The sequence below is a fragment of the Nomascus leucogenys genome, chromosome 22a (genome assembly GCF_006542625.1).
Source record: "Nomascus leucogenys isolate Asia chromosome 22a, Asia_NLE_v1, whole genome shotgun sequence".
Classification (NCBI taxonomy): domain Eukaryota; kingdom Metazoa; phylum Chordata; class Mammalia; order Primates; family Hylobatidae; genus Nomascus; species Nomascus leucogenys.
Genome location: NC_044402.1, coordinates 13,578,913 through 13,596,433, shown reverse-complemented (window position 1 = coordinate 13,596,433; position 17,521 = coordinate 13,578,913). Strand labels below are relative to the sequence as shown.

Here is a 17,521-nt window from a genome sequence, read left to right as displayed (position 1 = left end):
AACCATTTGAAGAAAAATTGCAAATATTTCATCATTATCTCTAAATATTGCCAGCGTGTGTTACCTAAAAATAAGGTCCATTTCCAGCAAAACCATGTTACATCCATTGAAATCAGGAAGTCAACAACGATACCACCCTACCATTTCACCCATTGACCCCATTCAGCATTCACCTTTTACTGATGACCACAATGTCCTTTATAATTACCCTTTCCTTTTTTGTCCAGGTTCCCATCTGTGACTACATACTGCGTTTAATTGTCATAACTGTTGACATTTTTGAAGCATATATATTCTGGTTTTTTTTTTTTTTCTTATTGATGTACTAATACCTGGTTTTTATTTTATTTTTTTAAAGAGATGGGAGCAAGATGTGGTGGCATGTGGCTGTAGTCCCAGCTATTAAGGCAAGAGGATTGCTTGAGCCTAGGAGTTTGAGGCAAGCCTGGGCAATATAGCAAGGCCTCTTCTCAAAAAAAAAAAAAAAAAAAAAGATATATGTATGTGTATATATATATATATTATTTTATATTTATATTATTTTTTTATATATATATATATATATATACACATACATATATATATAGACAGAGAGAGAGAGCACATGCACGCAAGCGCGAGAGAGAGATGGAACCAAATTATCACATATTCTACATATCCTGAGACTTGTATTTTCACTTGAGTCCTTCTTGAACAATGTAAGAAGATATAGGTCTACCTTACGTAGTACCTGGTATATTATAAACATTTAAATGTTTTTGGATAAATAAATGAAAGCTTTTTAGTAATTTTATAATAGTACATTGTATATGTATACTGTGATTATTTAATCTAGTGGTTCTCAAAAGTGTGGTTTGAGGACCCCTGGGAGTCCCTGAGACCCTTTCAGGGAGTCCACAAAGCCAAAACTATTTTTCATAATACTGGTAAGATGATATTGGCCTTTTCACTGTGCCTACATTTATACTGGTGAGTAAGATCAGTGGTGCATAAAGTGCTTACACCTTGGCCTAAAACTCCACTAGTAGTCACTGCATTTTTCATCACCGTACACTTGTCATTAAAAAAAAAAAAAAAAAGCTAGTTTCACTTAAGATGTCCTTGAGAGGCTGGGCGTCATGGCTCATGCCTATTCCTAACACTTTGGGAGGCTAAGGTGGGAAGCTCACCTGAGGCCAGGAGTTTCAGAGCAGCCTGGGCAACATAGCAAGACTCTGCCTCTACAACGTATAAAGGTATATTAAACAAAAGAAATTTGAAAGAGAATGTTTTTGAGGGGCCAGACATACTGGCTCATGCTTGTAATCCCAGCACTTTGGGAGGCTGAGGTGAGAGGATTGCTTGAGGCCAGGAGTTTGAGACCAGTCTGGGCAGCATAGTGAGACCGTCTCTACAAAAAAGAAAAAAGTCCTTGAGGGAATAGTAAAAGTTACTAATATTACTAAGTTCTTTCAGTAAAAGTTTTTTTGCTTTTTTTGAGACAAGTCTTGCTCTGTCGCCCAGGCTGGAGTGCAGTGGTACGATCTCAGCTCACTGCAACCTCCACCTCCTGGGTTCAAGCGATTCTCCTGCTTCAGCCTCCTGAGTAGCTGGGACTACAGGTATGTGCCACCACGCCTGGCTAATTTTTTGTATTTTTAGTACAGACATTGTTTCACCGTGTTAACCAGGATCGTCTTGATCTCCTGACCTTGCGATCCGTCCGCCTCAGCATCCCAAAGTGCTGGGATCACAGGCATGAGTCACTGCGCCTGGCCTAGTAGAAGATTTTTAAAAATAATTTGGGTGACAAGATGGGAAGTATTAATAAAGAACTTGCATTGTACAATGGCTGTCTCCAAGAAAAACACTTATATGTTTATTTGAGTCGTGAGTTAAACTAGCCACTTTTTTCTGGGAACACCTTTTTTTGGTTGTTTTTTTTTTTGTTTCTTGTTTTTGAGACGGAGCCTCGCTCTGTCGCCAGGCTGGAGTGCTCGGCTCACTGCGACCTCCATTTCCCGGGTTCAAGCTATTCTCCTGTCTCAGCCTCCCAAGTAGCTGGGACTACAGGTGTGTGCCACCATGCCCAGCTAATTTTTTTTTTCATATTTTTAGTAGAGATGGGGTTTCACTATGTTGGCCAGGCTGGTCTCGAACTCCTGACCTCAGGCGATCCACCTGCCTCGGCCTCCCAAAATGTTGGGATTACAGGCGTGAGTCACTGCACCAGGCCCTGTTTTGTGTGTGTTTTTTTTTTTTTTTTTTTTTTTTTTTTTGAGTTTGGGTCTCTGTTGCCCAGGTTGGAGTGCAGAGGCACAATCATGGCTCACCACAGCCTTTAACTTCTGGGTTCATGTGACCCTCCTGCCTCAGCCTTCCTACCAGCTAGGACTACGGGTGTGTTTCACCACACTCGTAATTTTTAATTCTTTTTTGTAGAGACTGGGTCTTGCTACATTGCCCATAGTGGTCTCGAACTGGCCTCAAGCAATCCTCTCACCTCCAACTCCCAAAGTGCTAGAATTACAGGCATGAATCACTGTGCCCAGTCTGGAACACCATTTTTATGTGAAATAATGACAGGGTTATTCAGATTTGGGTGTTTGGCAGACATTTTCTTGAAAATTAATACATTGAGCCTGTCACTCTAAAGAAAACAATTGACAGCATTTGTTGGCTTAAATCTGATAAAATTCTAATTTCAAATGAAAATTTAGAATTTTGGAAATCTTATACCCAGCACTGTGAGACTGACAACTTAAACTGAAAAGACTTCTGATAAGATTGGTGGTGATATTTGCAAATGTTATTTAAAAAATATTGCCAACATTTGTAAGATCTGGATAACTTGGTGAACTAGTATTTTCCAAATAACCAATTAATTATGTGACAACAAATGCACAAATTAAAAGATCCATTCAAAATTTAAAATACAGGCTGGGCACAGTGGCTCATGCCTGTGATCCCAGCACTTTGGGAGGCTGAGGCAGGAGGATGGCTTCAGTTCAGGAGTTCAAGACTAGTCTGGATAACATAGCGAGACCTTGTCTCTACAAAAAATAAAAAATTAGCTGGGCATGGTGGTGCACATCTGTGGTCCCAGCTATTCAGGAGTCTGGGAGGTAGAAGGGTTGCTTGAACCCGGGAGTTCAAGGCTGCAGTGAGCGGTGATCATGCCACTGCACTCATCGTAGGCAACAGAGTGAGACCCTGTCTCAAAACAAACAAACAAACAAAAACCACAGATACATAAAAAAAAAAAATTTAATGCAACAGAGTACAAAAAGTCTATTGGTGTGGTTTCAGGTTCTGCATTAAAACTAACCTTTAAGAAACTACCACTTCCTGAGTTTTAATGTAGTATCAAAGAATAATATCCATGAAAGAACTATTTATATATTTTTCCCTTTCCAACTATACATGTGTATAAGCCTGGATTTTCTTCATATACTTTAACCAAAACAACATATTGCAAGAGAGTGAATGGAGAAGCAAATGTGAGAATCCAGCTGTCTTCTGTTGAGCTAGACATTAAAGAGATTTGCAAAAATATAGAATAATGCTGCAGCCCAGGTGCGGTGGCTCATGCCTGTAATCCCAGCACTTTGAGAGGCTGAGGAGGGCAGATTGCTTGACTCCAGGAGTTTGAGACCAGCTTGGGCAACACGTCAAGACCCGGTCTCTACAAAAAAAAATACAAAAATTAGCTGGGAGTGGTGGGTGGCAGAAGTGGGAGGATTGCTTGAGGCTGGAAGATTGAGCTGCAGTGAGCTATAATTGCACCATTGCACTCCAGCCTGGGCAGTGGAGCAAGACCCTGTCTCAAAAAAAATAAAATAATGCCGTTCTTCCCACTATCTTTTTTTGCTTCGGAAAATGTTAATTATTTTTTGTAAAAATTTGTTAATGTTGCCATGTGGTTTTATTATTTATTTTTTTATTTTTTATTTTTTATTTTTGAGATGTAGTTTTGCTCTTGTTGCCCAGGCTGGAGTGCAATGGTGCCATCTCGGCTCACTGCAACCTCCGCCTCCCAGGTTCAAGTGATTCTCCTGCCTCAGCCTCCCTAGTAGCTGAGATTACAGGCATGTACCATCACACCCGGCTAATTTTGTATTTTTAGTAGAGATGGGCTTTCTCCATATTGATCAGGCTTGTCTCAAATTCCCGACCTTAGGTGATCCGCCCGCCTCGGCCTCCCAAAGTGCTGGGATTACAGGCGTGAGCCATCGCCCCTGGCCTATTATTATTATTAATTTATTTATTTTTGAGCTGCAGTCTCACTCTGTTGTCCAAGCTGGAGTGCAATGGTGTGATCATGGCTCACTGCAGTTTCCGCCTCCCAGGTTCCAGCGATTCTGCTACCTCAGCTTCCTGGGTAGCTGGGATTACAGGCATGTGCCACCATGCCTGGCTACTTTTTGTATTTATAGTAGAGACGGGGTTTCACCATGTTGGCCAGGCTGGTCTCGGACTCCTGACCTTAGGTGATCTGCCTGCCTCGACCTCCCAAAGTACTAGGATTACAGGTATAAGCCACCATGCCCGGCTGGTTTTATTATTTTTTAAATGAACAGATGAATATTTTAAAAATTGCTCAGTTTTAATTTCTGATAAGGTAGACATTGATAAATATAACCCACAAAAACAAAAAGCTGTTTGGGGTTCTCTAATTTTTAGGAGTCTAAGGTAGTCCTAAGATAAATATATGAGAACTACTGATTTAATCATTCCATTTTGATGGATTTTAAAATTTTGTCCAGTTTTTTACTATTACAAACATTGCTGCAATGTACTAATGTACTTTTTTTTTACACATTTGTGATTGTTTCAGTAGGATAAATTCCTAGAAGTAGAAATACTGTGTCAAATGACAAATTTTTATTTTTAGATGTTAGCAAATTGCCTTCTAACATAGTTGCACTAATTTTCCAACAGACAATGGAAGAAGGTACTCTTGCCCCATGTATGGCATTGCCAATCTCATAGATGAAAACAATTATGTTTTTTATATTTTGTACTTTTCAAAAATTAGTAAAATTAAGGATCTTTTCATGGCCAGTAGTTATTTGTCTTTCTTATTTTGTAAATTGCCTTTTTAAGTATCTTGTGCTTTTTCATGTGTTGATCATCCTTTTCTTAACTAATTTGGAAGAGCTCTTAGGAAAAAATCGTTTTTATTGGTCATAGTGCTGAAAATATATTTCTGTTTCTTTTTTGTTTTTCTTTTCAGTTTCTTATTTTATGAGATTTAAAATGTCAAAGGGAGATTTTCTTTATTCATGTTGCTGCATTTATTTATCTGTATTTTCTTTTCCTGATTGGTGATTTTTAACCAGTTTGATTGACTGGTCGATTGAGACAGGGTCTTGCTCTGTTAAACTGAAGTGATGCTCAGTCTCAGACTCAAGTGATACTCAGTCTCTGAGTAGCTGGGACTACAGGTGCGTGCTACCAGTCCTGGCTTTTTTTTTTTTCTGAGACAGAATATCACTTTGTCACCCAGGCTGGAGTGCAGTGGTGTGAGCACAGCTCACTGCAGCCTTGACCTCCCGGGCTCAAGTGATCTTCCACTGTAACCACCTGAGTAGCAGGGACTACAGGCGCATGCCACCACTCCTAGCTTTTTTTTTTTTTTTTTTTTGTGGAGACAAAGTCTCATTATGTTGCCCAGGCTAGTCTCAAACTCAAGTGATTTTCCTGCCTTGCAAAGTGCTAGGATTATAGGTGTGAGCCACCGTGCCCAGCCTCCCAGCTAATTTTTCAATTATTCCTAGAGACAGAGTCAACCTATGTTGCCCAGGCTGGTCTTGAACTCCTGGCCTCAAGCAGTCCTCCCACCTTGGCCTCCCAAAGTGCTGGGATTATAGGTGTGAGCTACTGTGCCTGGCCAACCAGTTTGATTTAAATTAAACCCATTCTAGATGATGTGTGACAGCTCAATTTTAATACTAATCTAAATAGGACCTATAATTGCATGTAATGGAAACTTGATTAATTTCAGAGGAAAAAATCAGTTTAAAGATGATGGAGCAATTTAGAGATGTGATGTATCTCATATCCCACTGCTTTAACCCCCTAATATTAACATTTCCTTTTGTCTTTTATTTTTTTTTAGTTGAGGAAACGTGTGAAGCTTGAAGGGAAAGAACTTGAAGAATACTTGGAAAAAGAGAAACTAAAGAAAGAAGCTGCCAAAAAGCTTGAGCAGTCAAAAGAGTGAGTCATTTTCAGACAGATTATAAATTTATGGATGCAATTTGAGAAGAATGTGTCCTTGACTTAAATGTTTCATTGAAAATATTTTTAACTTTTCATAAGACTTAATTTTGTTACAGACATCTTTCAAATGTCTAGAATACCAGATCCTGTCAGTGCTAATATTATTATGCATTTATTTGTTATGTTTTATAAAATGTCAGTCCAATAATGTTGAATGTTATTCCTGTCATGCATCACTTAATGATGGGGACAGTTCTGAGAAAAGTGTCGTTAGGGGATTTAGTCATTGTGCAAACATTAGGATATATGTTTTTTTTTGTTTTTTTTTTTCTTGAGACGGAGTCTGGCTCTGTCACCCAGGCTGGAGTGCAGTGGCGCGATCTTGGCTCACTGCAAGCTCCGCCTCCCGGGTTCATGCCATTCTCCTGCCTCAGCCTCTCCGAGTAGCTGGGACTACAGGTGCCCGCCACCATGCCCGGCTGATTTTTTTTGTATTTTTAGTAGAGACGGGGTTTCACCGTGGTCTTGATCTCCTGACCTCGTGATCCGCCCGCCTCAGCCTCCCAAAGTGCTGGGATTACAAGCGTGAGCCACCGCGCCCGGCCCAGGATATATGTTTACACAAACCTTGATGGTATAGCCTACTGTGTATCCAGAGTATATGATATGGCCCATTGTTCCAAGGCTACAAACCTGTACAGCATGTTACTGTACTAAATACTGTAGGCCATTTTAACACAATGTTAAGTATTTGTGTATCTAAATGTATCTAAACATAGAAAAGGTACAGTAATCTTATGGGACCTCTGTTGTATATGTGGTCCATTGTTGTTGACCGACATAATTGTATATTATCATTTAATATTGAATTAATAATATTGAGTATTGATTCAGTAATAAATTGATAAATATTAATTTAAGATATCTTTGAAACTTTATGACCTTGATCTATTCTAAAATCCTCCTAGGGCAGATATAGATTCCAGTGATGAGAGTGACATTGAGGAAGATATTGACCAGCCATCAGCTCATAAGACGAAGCATGACTTGATGATGAAAGGTGAAGGCAGTCGTAAAGGAAGTTTTTTCAAACAGGCAAAAAAGTCCTATCCTATGTTTCCTGCCCCAGAAGAAAGAATTAAATGGGATGAATATGGAGAGATTATCAAGTATGTGAGCAAAACAAACTTTTCTCTCTTACAAATTGGAGGTATTAACTGTGTTATTATTTCAGTTCAGTGAATTTGATCTTTCACTTGATCTTTCTAGTCACATGTATGGGGTTAGCTTCTGAGTACCTCAGCCTGAAGACACAGAAGACTTGTAACTTGAAACATAAAAATAGAGAGGCTGAGAAACATCTAGAGAATATTAAGAGAAAACTGGCAGTTTATGACTTAGTTGTGTAAAGGTTTAAAAACATGATCACGTGATCAAGACTTTTTTTCCCTGCTTAAAAATAGAGGAGGATGTAGGATAGGAAGAACTTTGGGGCTGTGCATGGTGGCTCACCCCTGTAATCCCAACACTTTGGGAGGCTGAGATGGGAGGATCACTTGAGCTCAGGAGTATGAGACCAGCTCAGGCAGTATAGTGAGACCCCCATCTCTATCTTTAAAAAAAAAAAAAAAAAGAACTTTGGATGGCTGGTGATTGCATTACCAATGGATTATGTCTTAAGTATTATACAAGTTTTATGAGATTAAGAGGAATGTGAGATAGCGTGAGTGAAATCATGGAAAAATCTACAAAATCTATACTATTAGAAAAACAACTGCAATCACATGTTGTAATTGCAAATTTGAAAACACTACTACCCTGTGTGAAAAAAAAAAAAAAAGAAAAACATAATGCAGGCCAGGTGTGATGGCTCATGCCTATAATCCCAGCACTTTGGGAGGCCGAGGCAGGTGGATCACGAGGTCAGGAGTTCAGGACCAGCCTGGCCAAGATGGTAAAACCCCGTCTCCACTAAAAATACAAAAAAATTAGCCGGGCGTGGTGGCAGGCGCCTGTAATCCTAGCTACTCTGGAGGCTGAGGCAGAGAATTGCTTGAACAGGGAGGCAGAGGTTGCAGTGAGCTGAGATGGCACCACCACACTCCAGCCTGGGTGACAGAGAGAGACTCCATCTCAAAAAAAACAAAAAACGCAATACATACAATCATCTGGTAATTGATATGAAATTGCATCAGCTTTGGATGAAATGTATATTTAAATCTTGAGATATGTGAGGACTCCAAAAATTATGCCACCTACTAGTTATATATGTTATGTAGTATTAGCTTGCTTTTTACTGCTTCTAATTAGAGACTTATTATTTAGACCAGAGGATTTCTTAGTGCCAGAGCTTCAAGCTACTGAAGAAGAAAAAAGCAAATTAGAATCTGGTTTGACAAATGGAGATGAACCTATGGATCAGGATTTATCTGATGTTCCTACTAAATGTGTTTCTACAACAGAGTCTATTGAAATAAAGTAAGTGCTTTTGTGACATTTTGAAAATAGATTATAAGATAAAATTTCAAGCATTTGAATTACATAATTTACATTATTTCAAGCAAAATTTCTGAATATTCTTTAGTAAGTTTGTGCTTTTAAAATTTATTTTTGTATGAAGAGACTTGTGAAGTATGGTGGCATGATATTTTCTCTTCATTAATGGTATTTGAATGCCAGCGTAATTGAATTGGTGGTGGTGGGGGGTGCTTAAATTGTAGCATTAAATTGTACATTTGTATGAAGAAAAATTATTTTTGGCCTTTTTATTCTGTAAGCAGGTGAAAGGGAATAGTGTAACTCACAGTTTAATTTTTCTGAGTAACTGCTTGTTTCATAAAATATGCTCCTTGACTTAAATATCTCTAAAACCCTAATGTCTGGAAAATACTGTTGTGATCTGAAGTAGTTAGAAACCTTTTTACTCCCCCCTTCTACTTAGTTAAATAATACCAGTAAGTGATCATTTTGGAATTTCTTTTAAGTCATCAGAGAACAAAGTGTTTTATTTGTCCAGTAATATCATTTAGTATATATTTTTGGGTATAGATAAGATCTAAATAATACAGATAGGGCCGGGCACGGTGGCTGATGCCTGTAATCCCAGTACTTTGGTAGGCTGAGGTAGGCTGATCACTCGAGATCAGGAGTTTGAGACCAGCCTGGCCAACATGGTGAAATCTCATCTCTACTAAAAATGCAAAATTATCCCTGCGTGGCGGTACATGCCTATAATCCCAGTTACTTGGGAGGCTGAGTCAGGAGAATCGCTTGAACCCGGGAGGTAGAGGTTGCAATGAGCGAAGATCATGCTACTGCACTCTAGCCTGGGCAAAAGAGCGAGACCCAATTTCAGAAAAATAAATAAATAAATAAATCATACAGATACTATAACACGTGTATTTCTCAAATCCTAGTGTTATATATTGTATACATGATAAAAGCCATTTTTTTTTAGAATTATGAGAAAAGTTATCTTGAATAATCATATCTAATTACAGAGCCCGGGTTACCTACATAGACTATGAAGGACGCTCTGATGGGGATTCCATTAAAAAAATCATTAATCAGATGAAACCACGACAGTTGATCATCGTCCATGGCCCACCAGAGGCCAGTCAAGATCTGGCAGAGTGCTGTCGCGCCTTTGGTGGGAAAGATATTAAAGTGTACATGCCAAAGCTACATGAAACAGTTGATGCCACTAGTGAAACTCACATCTACCAGGTAAACATGCCAGGAGTTGCTGTTGAGTAGAAATAAGTACTTTTTGTTGCAGGTTAGGACAGATAACATTAGAAATACAGAGATGTGTGAGACAGACAGACATGGATAGTCTCCTGCCCTAGCAGACCTGATAGGGTATGGGGCTTAGAACAAGGAAATACCATTTATCACGTTGTTGTGCCACTGAGAGAAGAAGTATAGGATGCTATGAGAGTATCAAGAGGGGAAACCACCCACATTTAGAGGTTTAGAAAAGGTTTCCTACAGGAAGTGATAACTAATCCTAACTGATGTTTAGATGGGTTGTCAGGACAGACAGAGTAGGAAAGGGGGGGGAAGAGCGTTCTAGGCAGAGGAAACCATATTTGCAAAAGTACAGAGGTGAGGAAAATGATTAAGAATTCAAAAGTTTTTGAAGAATTCCTGGATATCAAGGTTCTACTCCTAATTGGAACAAATGGAGACAGATACCAAATATAGGACTAGCACAGTAGAGAGATAAATTTTGTCTGGTAGTGGAAGATGGTGTCAGTTTAAGGCCGGAGTGATGTCTATATCTGGAAGAAATGGATGTGCACATACCAGGCAGGAAATTTATTCTGGGCAGAGTAAGAAGAAGCAACCTTCCAAGAATATGCAGATGTGAAATTCTGTGGTATGTTCAGGAAAGGACTAGCAGTTCACTGCCTACTGAAGTATGCCAAGTACTAGAGGATGGGACTAATCAGTGGTTCTCAACCTTGACTGCACATAAGAATCATCTGGGGAGTTTTGTGAGGGTCAGAGATACTCAGTGTTCTGGTCTTAATCTTACCAGTTATGTTAGAAACACTGGATATGAGGCCCTGATATACTTTTTGTTTTAATTGCCATGTGATTCCATTTTGTAGTCAGGGTTAAGAATCTCTATTTTGGAAAGTAGGCAGGGGCCCAGTGATCTGCAGGTAATGAGGTCATTGCAGGTCATTGTCGGACTCAGATGAGTGAAAGATTTCCCAATTTTAACATATTACCAGAGGTAGAAAATGATAATAGGTTATATTTAATTTGTTAATCTGTATTCTGTGGGTTTTATTTCTCTCCCCCTCCTTTGCATATCTAGGTGAGGTTAAAAGACTCACTTGTCAGCTCTCTTCAGTTTTGTAAGGCAAAAGATGCTGAATTAGCTTGGATAGATGGTGTCTTAGATATGAGAGTTTCCAAAGTGGACACAGGGGTTATTTTAGAAGAAGGAGAACTAAAGGATGATGGAGAAGACTCAGAGATGCAAGTGGAAGCTCCCTCAGATTCTAGCGTTATAGCACAACAAAAGGCCATGAAAAGTCTGTTCGGAGATGATGAAAAAGAAACAGGTGAAGAAAGTGAGATCATTCCTACTTTGGAACCCTTGCCACCTCATGAGGTAAAAAAAGCATGTGCTTTTTTGATTTCTTCCTGAATTTGTCATCCTTCTAGTTTTCGTGTCTTTTGGTTTTTTTTCCCTCTTCTAAAACTAAGTGGGTCTGTGGAACCTTGTATATTTTTAACCATTTAAAATATGTGTCAGCTGGGGGCAGTGACTCAGCCTGTAATCCCAGCACTTTGGGAGGCTGAGGTGGGAGAATTGCTTGAGGCCAGGAGCTCTAGATCAGCCTGATTATAGGGACACCCTGTCAAAAACCTAGTCGGCATGGTGGTGTGCACCTGTAGTCTCAGCTAAGAAGGCTGAGGCAGGAGGATTGCTTGAGCTCAGGAGTTCGAGACTACAGTGAGCCACAATTGTGCCACTGCATCTAGCCTATATGATAGAGTGAGACCCTGTCTTGAACATAAAATATGTCTCACATTTGGGCTGATTTTGGAGTTTTTAAAAAAGAGAACTTGTGACATGCTTCTGTGTGTATGTCTCTGTGTATATATTAATTCTATATAGCTAAGGAATGACATATCTTTAGCAAATCTTTTAAGGTACGTAATTGTTTCATGATTTTTTTTTTGGTATGGATTTTTAAATTTTAAGTTTGATGATTGTGAGGATCACCTGCCTGCTTCCAGTCAGGAGATTTATAGTTTTCTAAGAAAGTCATACTGTTGTTTTTTTTTTTTTTTTGAGATGGAGTCTCGCTCTGTTGCCCGGGATTGAGTGCAGTGGTGTGATCTTGGCTCACTGCGACCTCCGCCTCTCGGATTCAAGCGATTCTCCTGCCTCAGCCTCCCAAGTAGCTGGGATTACAGGCATGAGCCACCCGGCCCAGCTAGTTTTTGTATTTTTAGTAGAAACAGGGTTTTGCCATGTTGGCCAGGCTGGTCTTGAACTCCTGACCTCAGGTGATCCACCCACCTCAGCATCCCAAAGTGCTGGGATTACAGGCGTGAGCCAGTGCACCCGGCCAATAGTCACACACTCCATTTTTTTATGTTATTCAGTTCAAATAACTTTTGGTTTTGATATAGTTAGAAATCTTTAAGTATAGATATAATTTATTCTAGCATTTACATATTCTTTAGAGGTATCTAGTTAACTAGCAAGATTCTAAGTAATTAAACTTGGAAAAATATTAAAACTGTGAACCCTACATGCATATCAAGTGATGTCTTCAGCCCTACTATGAAATTAAGAATAGAGAGACAGCCTCTGTTGTTGGATTTCCTTCTAGTACAACTCTCAAAATTGGGAGGAGGAATAAGAATATTTTTTTCTTCTGTGCTAAAGCTAATGCTCTTCAAAGTAATGTCAAAGCAGAAAGCAGCAGCATTAGGCAAGAACCGCTTTCCTTACTGATTGTAGAACCTATGGCATCCATTGCATTTGCTCTGAGGAAGGAGGGACAGGGAAAATGGGATTGGGGAGGAAATGTCTTTTGAAGTAAGCAAATGACTGGGATCTAGAAAATGAATTTTTGGTTCAGTCCTGCCCATGGCACTCTAGTTGACTCCCTTAGGCAAGTGAATGAGTGAAGAGCATAACATTACCAAACGTCTCTGTTATGACGAGGCATGACTAACAAAACTGATGGTGAAACAGAAAACGTGAAAGGCTTTGTAATGTTAAATAATGGGGTAAAATTTAGAATAACAACTTGGAGGCCGGGTGCAGTGGCTCACGCCTGTAATCCCAGCACTTTGGGAGGCCGAGGTGGGTGGATCACGAGGTCAGGAGATCGAGACCATCCTGGCTAACACAGTGAAACCCCGTCTCTACTAAAAATACAAAGAAATTAGCCGGGCGTGGTGGCGGGCACCTGTAGTCCCAGCTCCTCTGGAGGCTGAGGCAGGAGAATGGCGTGAACCCGGGAGGTGGAGCTTGCAGTGAGCCGAGACTCTGTCTCAAAAAAAAAAAAAAAAAAAAGAATAACAACTTGGAATGTGATTTACAGTCTTGAAATGATCTGTCAAAGGACTTCAGGGAATAATAGAAAATCTCTTAGAGATCATGTAGTATTTTACTTTATTCAGTACAGTTGTATGTTTGGTGTTTTACTTGAAGTTATTCATTCCCCTTTGACCTTATCTAAGGTTCCTGGACATCAGTCAGTTTTTATGAATGAACCAAGACTGTCAGACTTCAAGCAAGTTCTGTTACGGGAGGGGATTCAAGCTGAATTTGTAGGAGGTGTACTTGTTTGCAACAATCAAGTAGCAGTCCGCAGAGTAAGTGTGTTTTCAATAAGGGCTGAATTGGACACATACTTCTGAAGTTTTGTCATTTTGAAATTCGGCAATTCTTGATTGGTATTTTCACAAAACTGAAGATCAGTAATTTATATTCATGATCACGACCTCAAAGGCTTACAGAAGTCTTATTGACCTGAAGGCTTATGAAAGACTCTTGAAGAAATGATATATAATTTTATTGTAAATTTTAATTATTTGAATCTTCTGACATTTATGTCTATGTAAAATTCATGACTTCAATATTATATCCATATGCTGTGAATCAGAGCAACCCATGTCCTGACCAATCATAATCTATTTCATATATTTCGGTTATTATGTCTGCATATTAATGAATAGGAAATGTACTAAAGAATTCTTTTTTATTTGGTTTCTAGACGGAAACTGGACGCATTGGATTAGAAGGCTGCCTTTGTCAAGATTTTTATAGGATAAGAGACCTTTTATATGAACAATATGCCATTGTATAAAGGACATGATGTCAAGAAGTATCTGCTTGACCTTTCTAAGAAAAAGGGATTCTTATCTTACTCTGAGCTTTTGATGTTTTGTTTTGTAACATACAAAAAGAATCTGCCAGAAAAACTTACATGTATTAGATTTTTAAAAATATAGAGAACATTTTGCAAATGCTCAAATGAGCATTCTATCTTTTGGCTTTCAGAATGATAGAGCTCCTAACAGGTGCACAGGCCCAAGAGTTGAAGGTGATTGGTTTTCTTTACAGACTCCTTGTTCTAGAAGGGCTTTTTACTTGAATAAAACAATGCAACTTAGCAAACCAATTCATGGCCTTAGAGAAACATTTTTGCATGAGTTCTTACAAACTGTTTGTTATATTTTCTGGAATGATAAGTGAGAATTATTTAGAAAAGACATGCTCCAAAAAAAAAAACAAAACTGATAAAACAGTTTTTCGAAGCTTATTTTTAAAAGCATACATGCTACGACTCTCTTCAGTTTGAATATGCAGTTGTTTTCACAGGCAGGATGTCTGTTTTCTGCCTATATTTCCCAGTGATTTACTCTAGGGTAAGGTAGTACACATTTGGTTCAGAAATCAATTTTTATGTCTCCTATATCTTGTTTTATCAAGTTTTGTTGTGGCATTTCAATGTAAATTATAACACCATCATTTGAGTATACATAATTCAAAAGAACTCCTTGATGCAGTATAGTCTTAAGGGTTCTGCATCTTAGCCATAAGTTAGGTCCTGTATTAAACTGTTTAGTGCTCTGTTTTTAAGAAAACAAATGTTGAACCTCACACTTCTATGTGGTGACAGTGTAATTTAATTAAAAGGTGTAAATGTTTTCATCTCTTAGGCTTGCTGTCTCCTAAGGTCACCCAAGCAGTAGTTGGATTTTATACACATTACTACTAAAATAATACTGAAGTTGGATAAGGTTATCCTTTCTGTGTTTGTGTCTTTCTTGTGACTAACCACCCTGATAAAGTATTAACCACTGTGTTCAAGAGTAAAAACAATATATGCAATTTTCATTGAACTTAAAGAGTGAAAACCATGTAAACTATTGAAAATATTGTAATCCATTAATGCTTTTTTAGAATGGCAGATCCTTGATGTTTACTTCTCAAATGGTTAAGCCCTCTTCTTTACTCTTAATTTTTTTTTTTTGAGACAGAGTCACCCAGGCTGGAGTGCAGTGGTGAGATTTTGGCTCACTATAACCTCTTCCTCCAGGGTTCAAGTGATTCTCCCACCTCAGCCTCCCAAGTAGCTGGGACTACGGGCACATGCCACTGCACCTGGCTAATTTTTATATTTTTAGTAGAGACAGGGTTTCACCATGTTGGCCAGGCTGGTCTCAAACTTCTGACCTCAAGCGATCCACCCACCTAGGCCTCCCAAAGTGCTGGGATTACAGGCATGAATCACCACAACTAGCCTACCCTTAGATTTTTGGAAAAATCGACCTTCTTACTTTACTATGTGTGGAACAACCCAGTAATATCAGACTTGAATTACTATTTCATTCTATTTCAAATGCTTACAAAGCTTCTATTGTTAGATTATAGTGTTAATGCAAAGTTTACAGACTTTCGATATGGAAAACCAGATAAACAAAACAATGTTACAAAAGGCAAATATAAAGAGTATGTTTTCTTTTTAGTGCTTTAGAAAAATTTCACTTACACTCTTATTACTGTATAGATTAAGCACTATAATGCTATTTATATTCCAGGGGAAAGAAAATCTGAATTTGTTTTATGGTTTAAAGCATCTAGTTTACATATCGTATTGTAATACTGATACGGTTTGGCTGTGTCCCCACCAAATTGAATTGTGTTAATAGTTCCTATAATCCCTACATGTTGTGGGAGGGACCCAGTGGGCAGTAATTTAATCATGGTGGCAGTCACCCTCATGTTGTTCTTGTGATGGTGAGTTCTCATGAGATCTGATGGGTTTTTTTTTTGTTTTTTGTTTTGTTTTGTTTTTTGAGACGGAGTTTTGCTCCTGTTGCCCAGACTGGAGTGCAATGGCACGATCTCAGCTCACCACAACCTCTGCCTCCCGGGTTCAAGCGATTCTCCTGCCTCAGCATCTTGAATAGCTGGGATTACAGGCATGCACCACCATGCCCGGCTAATTCTGTATTTTTAGTAGAGACGGGGTTTCTCCATGTTGGTTAGGCTGGCCTCAAACTCCTGACCTCAGGTGATCCGCCTGCCTTGGCCTCCCAAAGTGCTGGGATTACAGGCGTGAGCCACTGCACCTGGCCCGAGATCTGATGGTTTTGTAAGGGGATTTTCCCCCTTTGCTCGGCACTTCTTCCTGCTGCCACGTGAAGAAGGACGTGTTTGCTTCCCCTTCCACCATGATTGTAAGTTTCATGAGGCCTCCCCAGCCTGTGGGACTGTGAGTCAATTAAACCTCTTTACTTTATAAATTACCCAGTCTCGGGCAATTCTTTATAGCAGTGTGAGAACAGACTAATATGAATACCAATATTGAAAAATTGTTTTTTGCCTCACCTTTCTCTTGTCCTATGAACAGAAATTAAATTTTAAAGTATTGCCTTAAGATGGCTGTGCTAAATAATAATCATTGCAAGAGCAATACTTTTACCTGTTTCTAGATGACAATATTACTAAAATTTCTCAAATGAAGACTTTGTTTTAGCTTCAATTACTTCAGAAAATATAAATTTTAAAAATGACTAGGAGATAAATCATGAACTCAGTGGAATTTTCAGATGAGATGGGGCGCGTTCAGGGTGGTATGACTAGACGGAATTTTCAGATCTTTATTATTTAGAGGCAAGTATAGGTATAACGTGGACTATCAACTGATATATGCAAATAATTTGGTTAAAAAGAAATTTGACTGTAGTATTTGTTGCAGTAGGATTATAAATGTCAAATATCATTGTAAACATTTCTTTGTTTTTAGAAATATCTTGGGTGGCCTGAAACAGAAGTGAGGAAATCAATTTTTTAAGGTGAGCCATTTGGCTTTTTAAAAAAATTGAGATACAATTTATATACCATAAAGTTCATGCTTCTAAAGTGTACAATTCATTGGTGTTAGTATATTTACAGAGTTGTACAACTATTACCACTATATAATCCCAGCACACTTTGATCACTCCAAAAAGAAACACCATACCCACTACCAGCCACCCCTCATGCCCCCTTCCTATGACCCCTGGCAACCATTAATCTACTTTCTGTCTCTTTGAATTTGCATTTTCTGGACAGTTCATAAAAGTTGAATAATACGGCCGGGCACTGTGGCTCACGCCTGTAATCCCAGCACTTTCGGAGGCTGAGGCGGGTGGATCACGAAGGCAGGAGATCGAGACCATCCTGGCTAACATGGTGAAACCCCGTCTCTACTAAAAATACAAAAAATTAGCCAGGCGAGGTGGCGGGCGCCTATAGTCCCAGCTGTTCGGGAGGCTGAGACAG

General features: G+C 39.0%; 1 protein-coding gene across 2 annotated transcripts in view; it reads left to right on the top strand.

Annotated features, from left to right (window-relative positions):
* Nucleotides 1–15,695, top strand: part of CPSF2 (cleavage and polyadenylation specific factor 2) — a 39,791-nt gene extending 24,096 nt beyond the window's left edge. The window contains exons 9-15 of one of the 2 annotated variants that reach the window (XM_030803169.1): nucleotides 6,101–6,201; nucleotides 7,173–7,373; nucleotides 8,530–8,682; nucleotides 9,705–9,930; nucleotides 11,033–11,332; nucleotides 13,426–13,560; nucleotides 13,962–15,695. In XM_030803169.1, the coding sequence (XP_030659029.1) occupies nucleotides 6,101–6,201; nucleotides 7,173–7,373; nucleotides 8,530–8,682; nucleotides 9,705–9,930; nucleotides 11,033–11,332; nucleotides 13,426–13,560; nucleotides 13,962–14,054 (1,209 nt within the window). In that variant the 3' untranslated portion in view covers nucleotides 14,055–15,695. The remainder of the gene's footprint in view (nucleotides 1–6,100; nucleotides 6,202–7,172; nucleotides 7,374–8,529; nucleotides 8,683–9,704; nucleotides 9,931–11,032; nucleotides 11,333–13,425; nucleotides 13,561–13,961) is intronic. The other variant, XM_030803168.1, reaches the window with a different exon arrangement.
* Nucleotides 15,696–17,521: the final 1,826 nt, after the last annotated feature.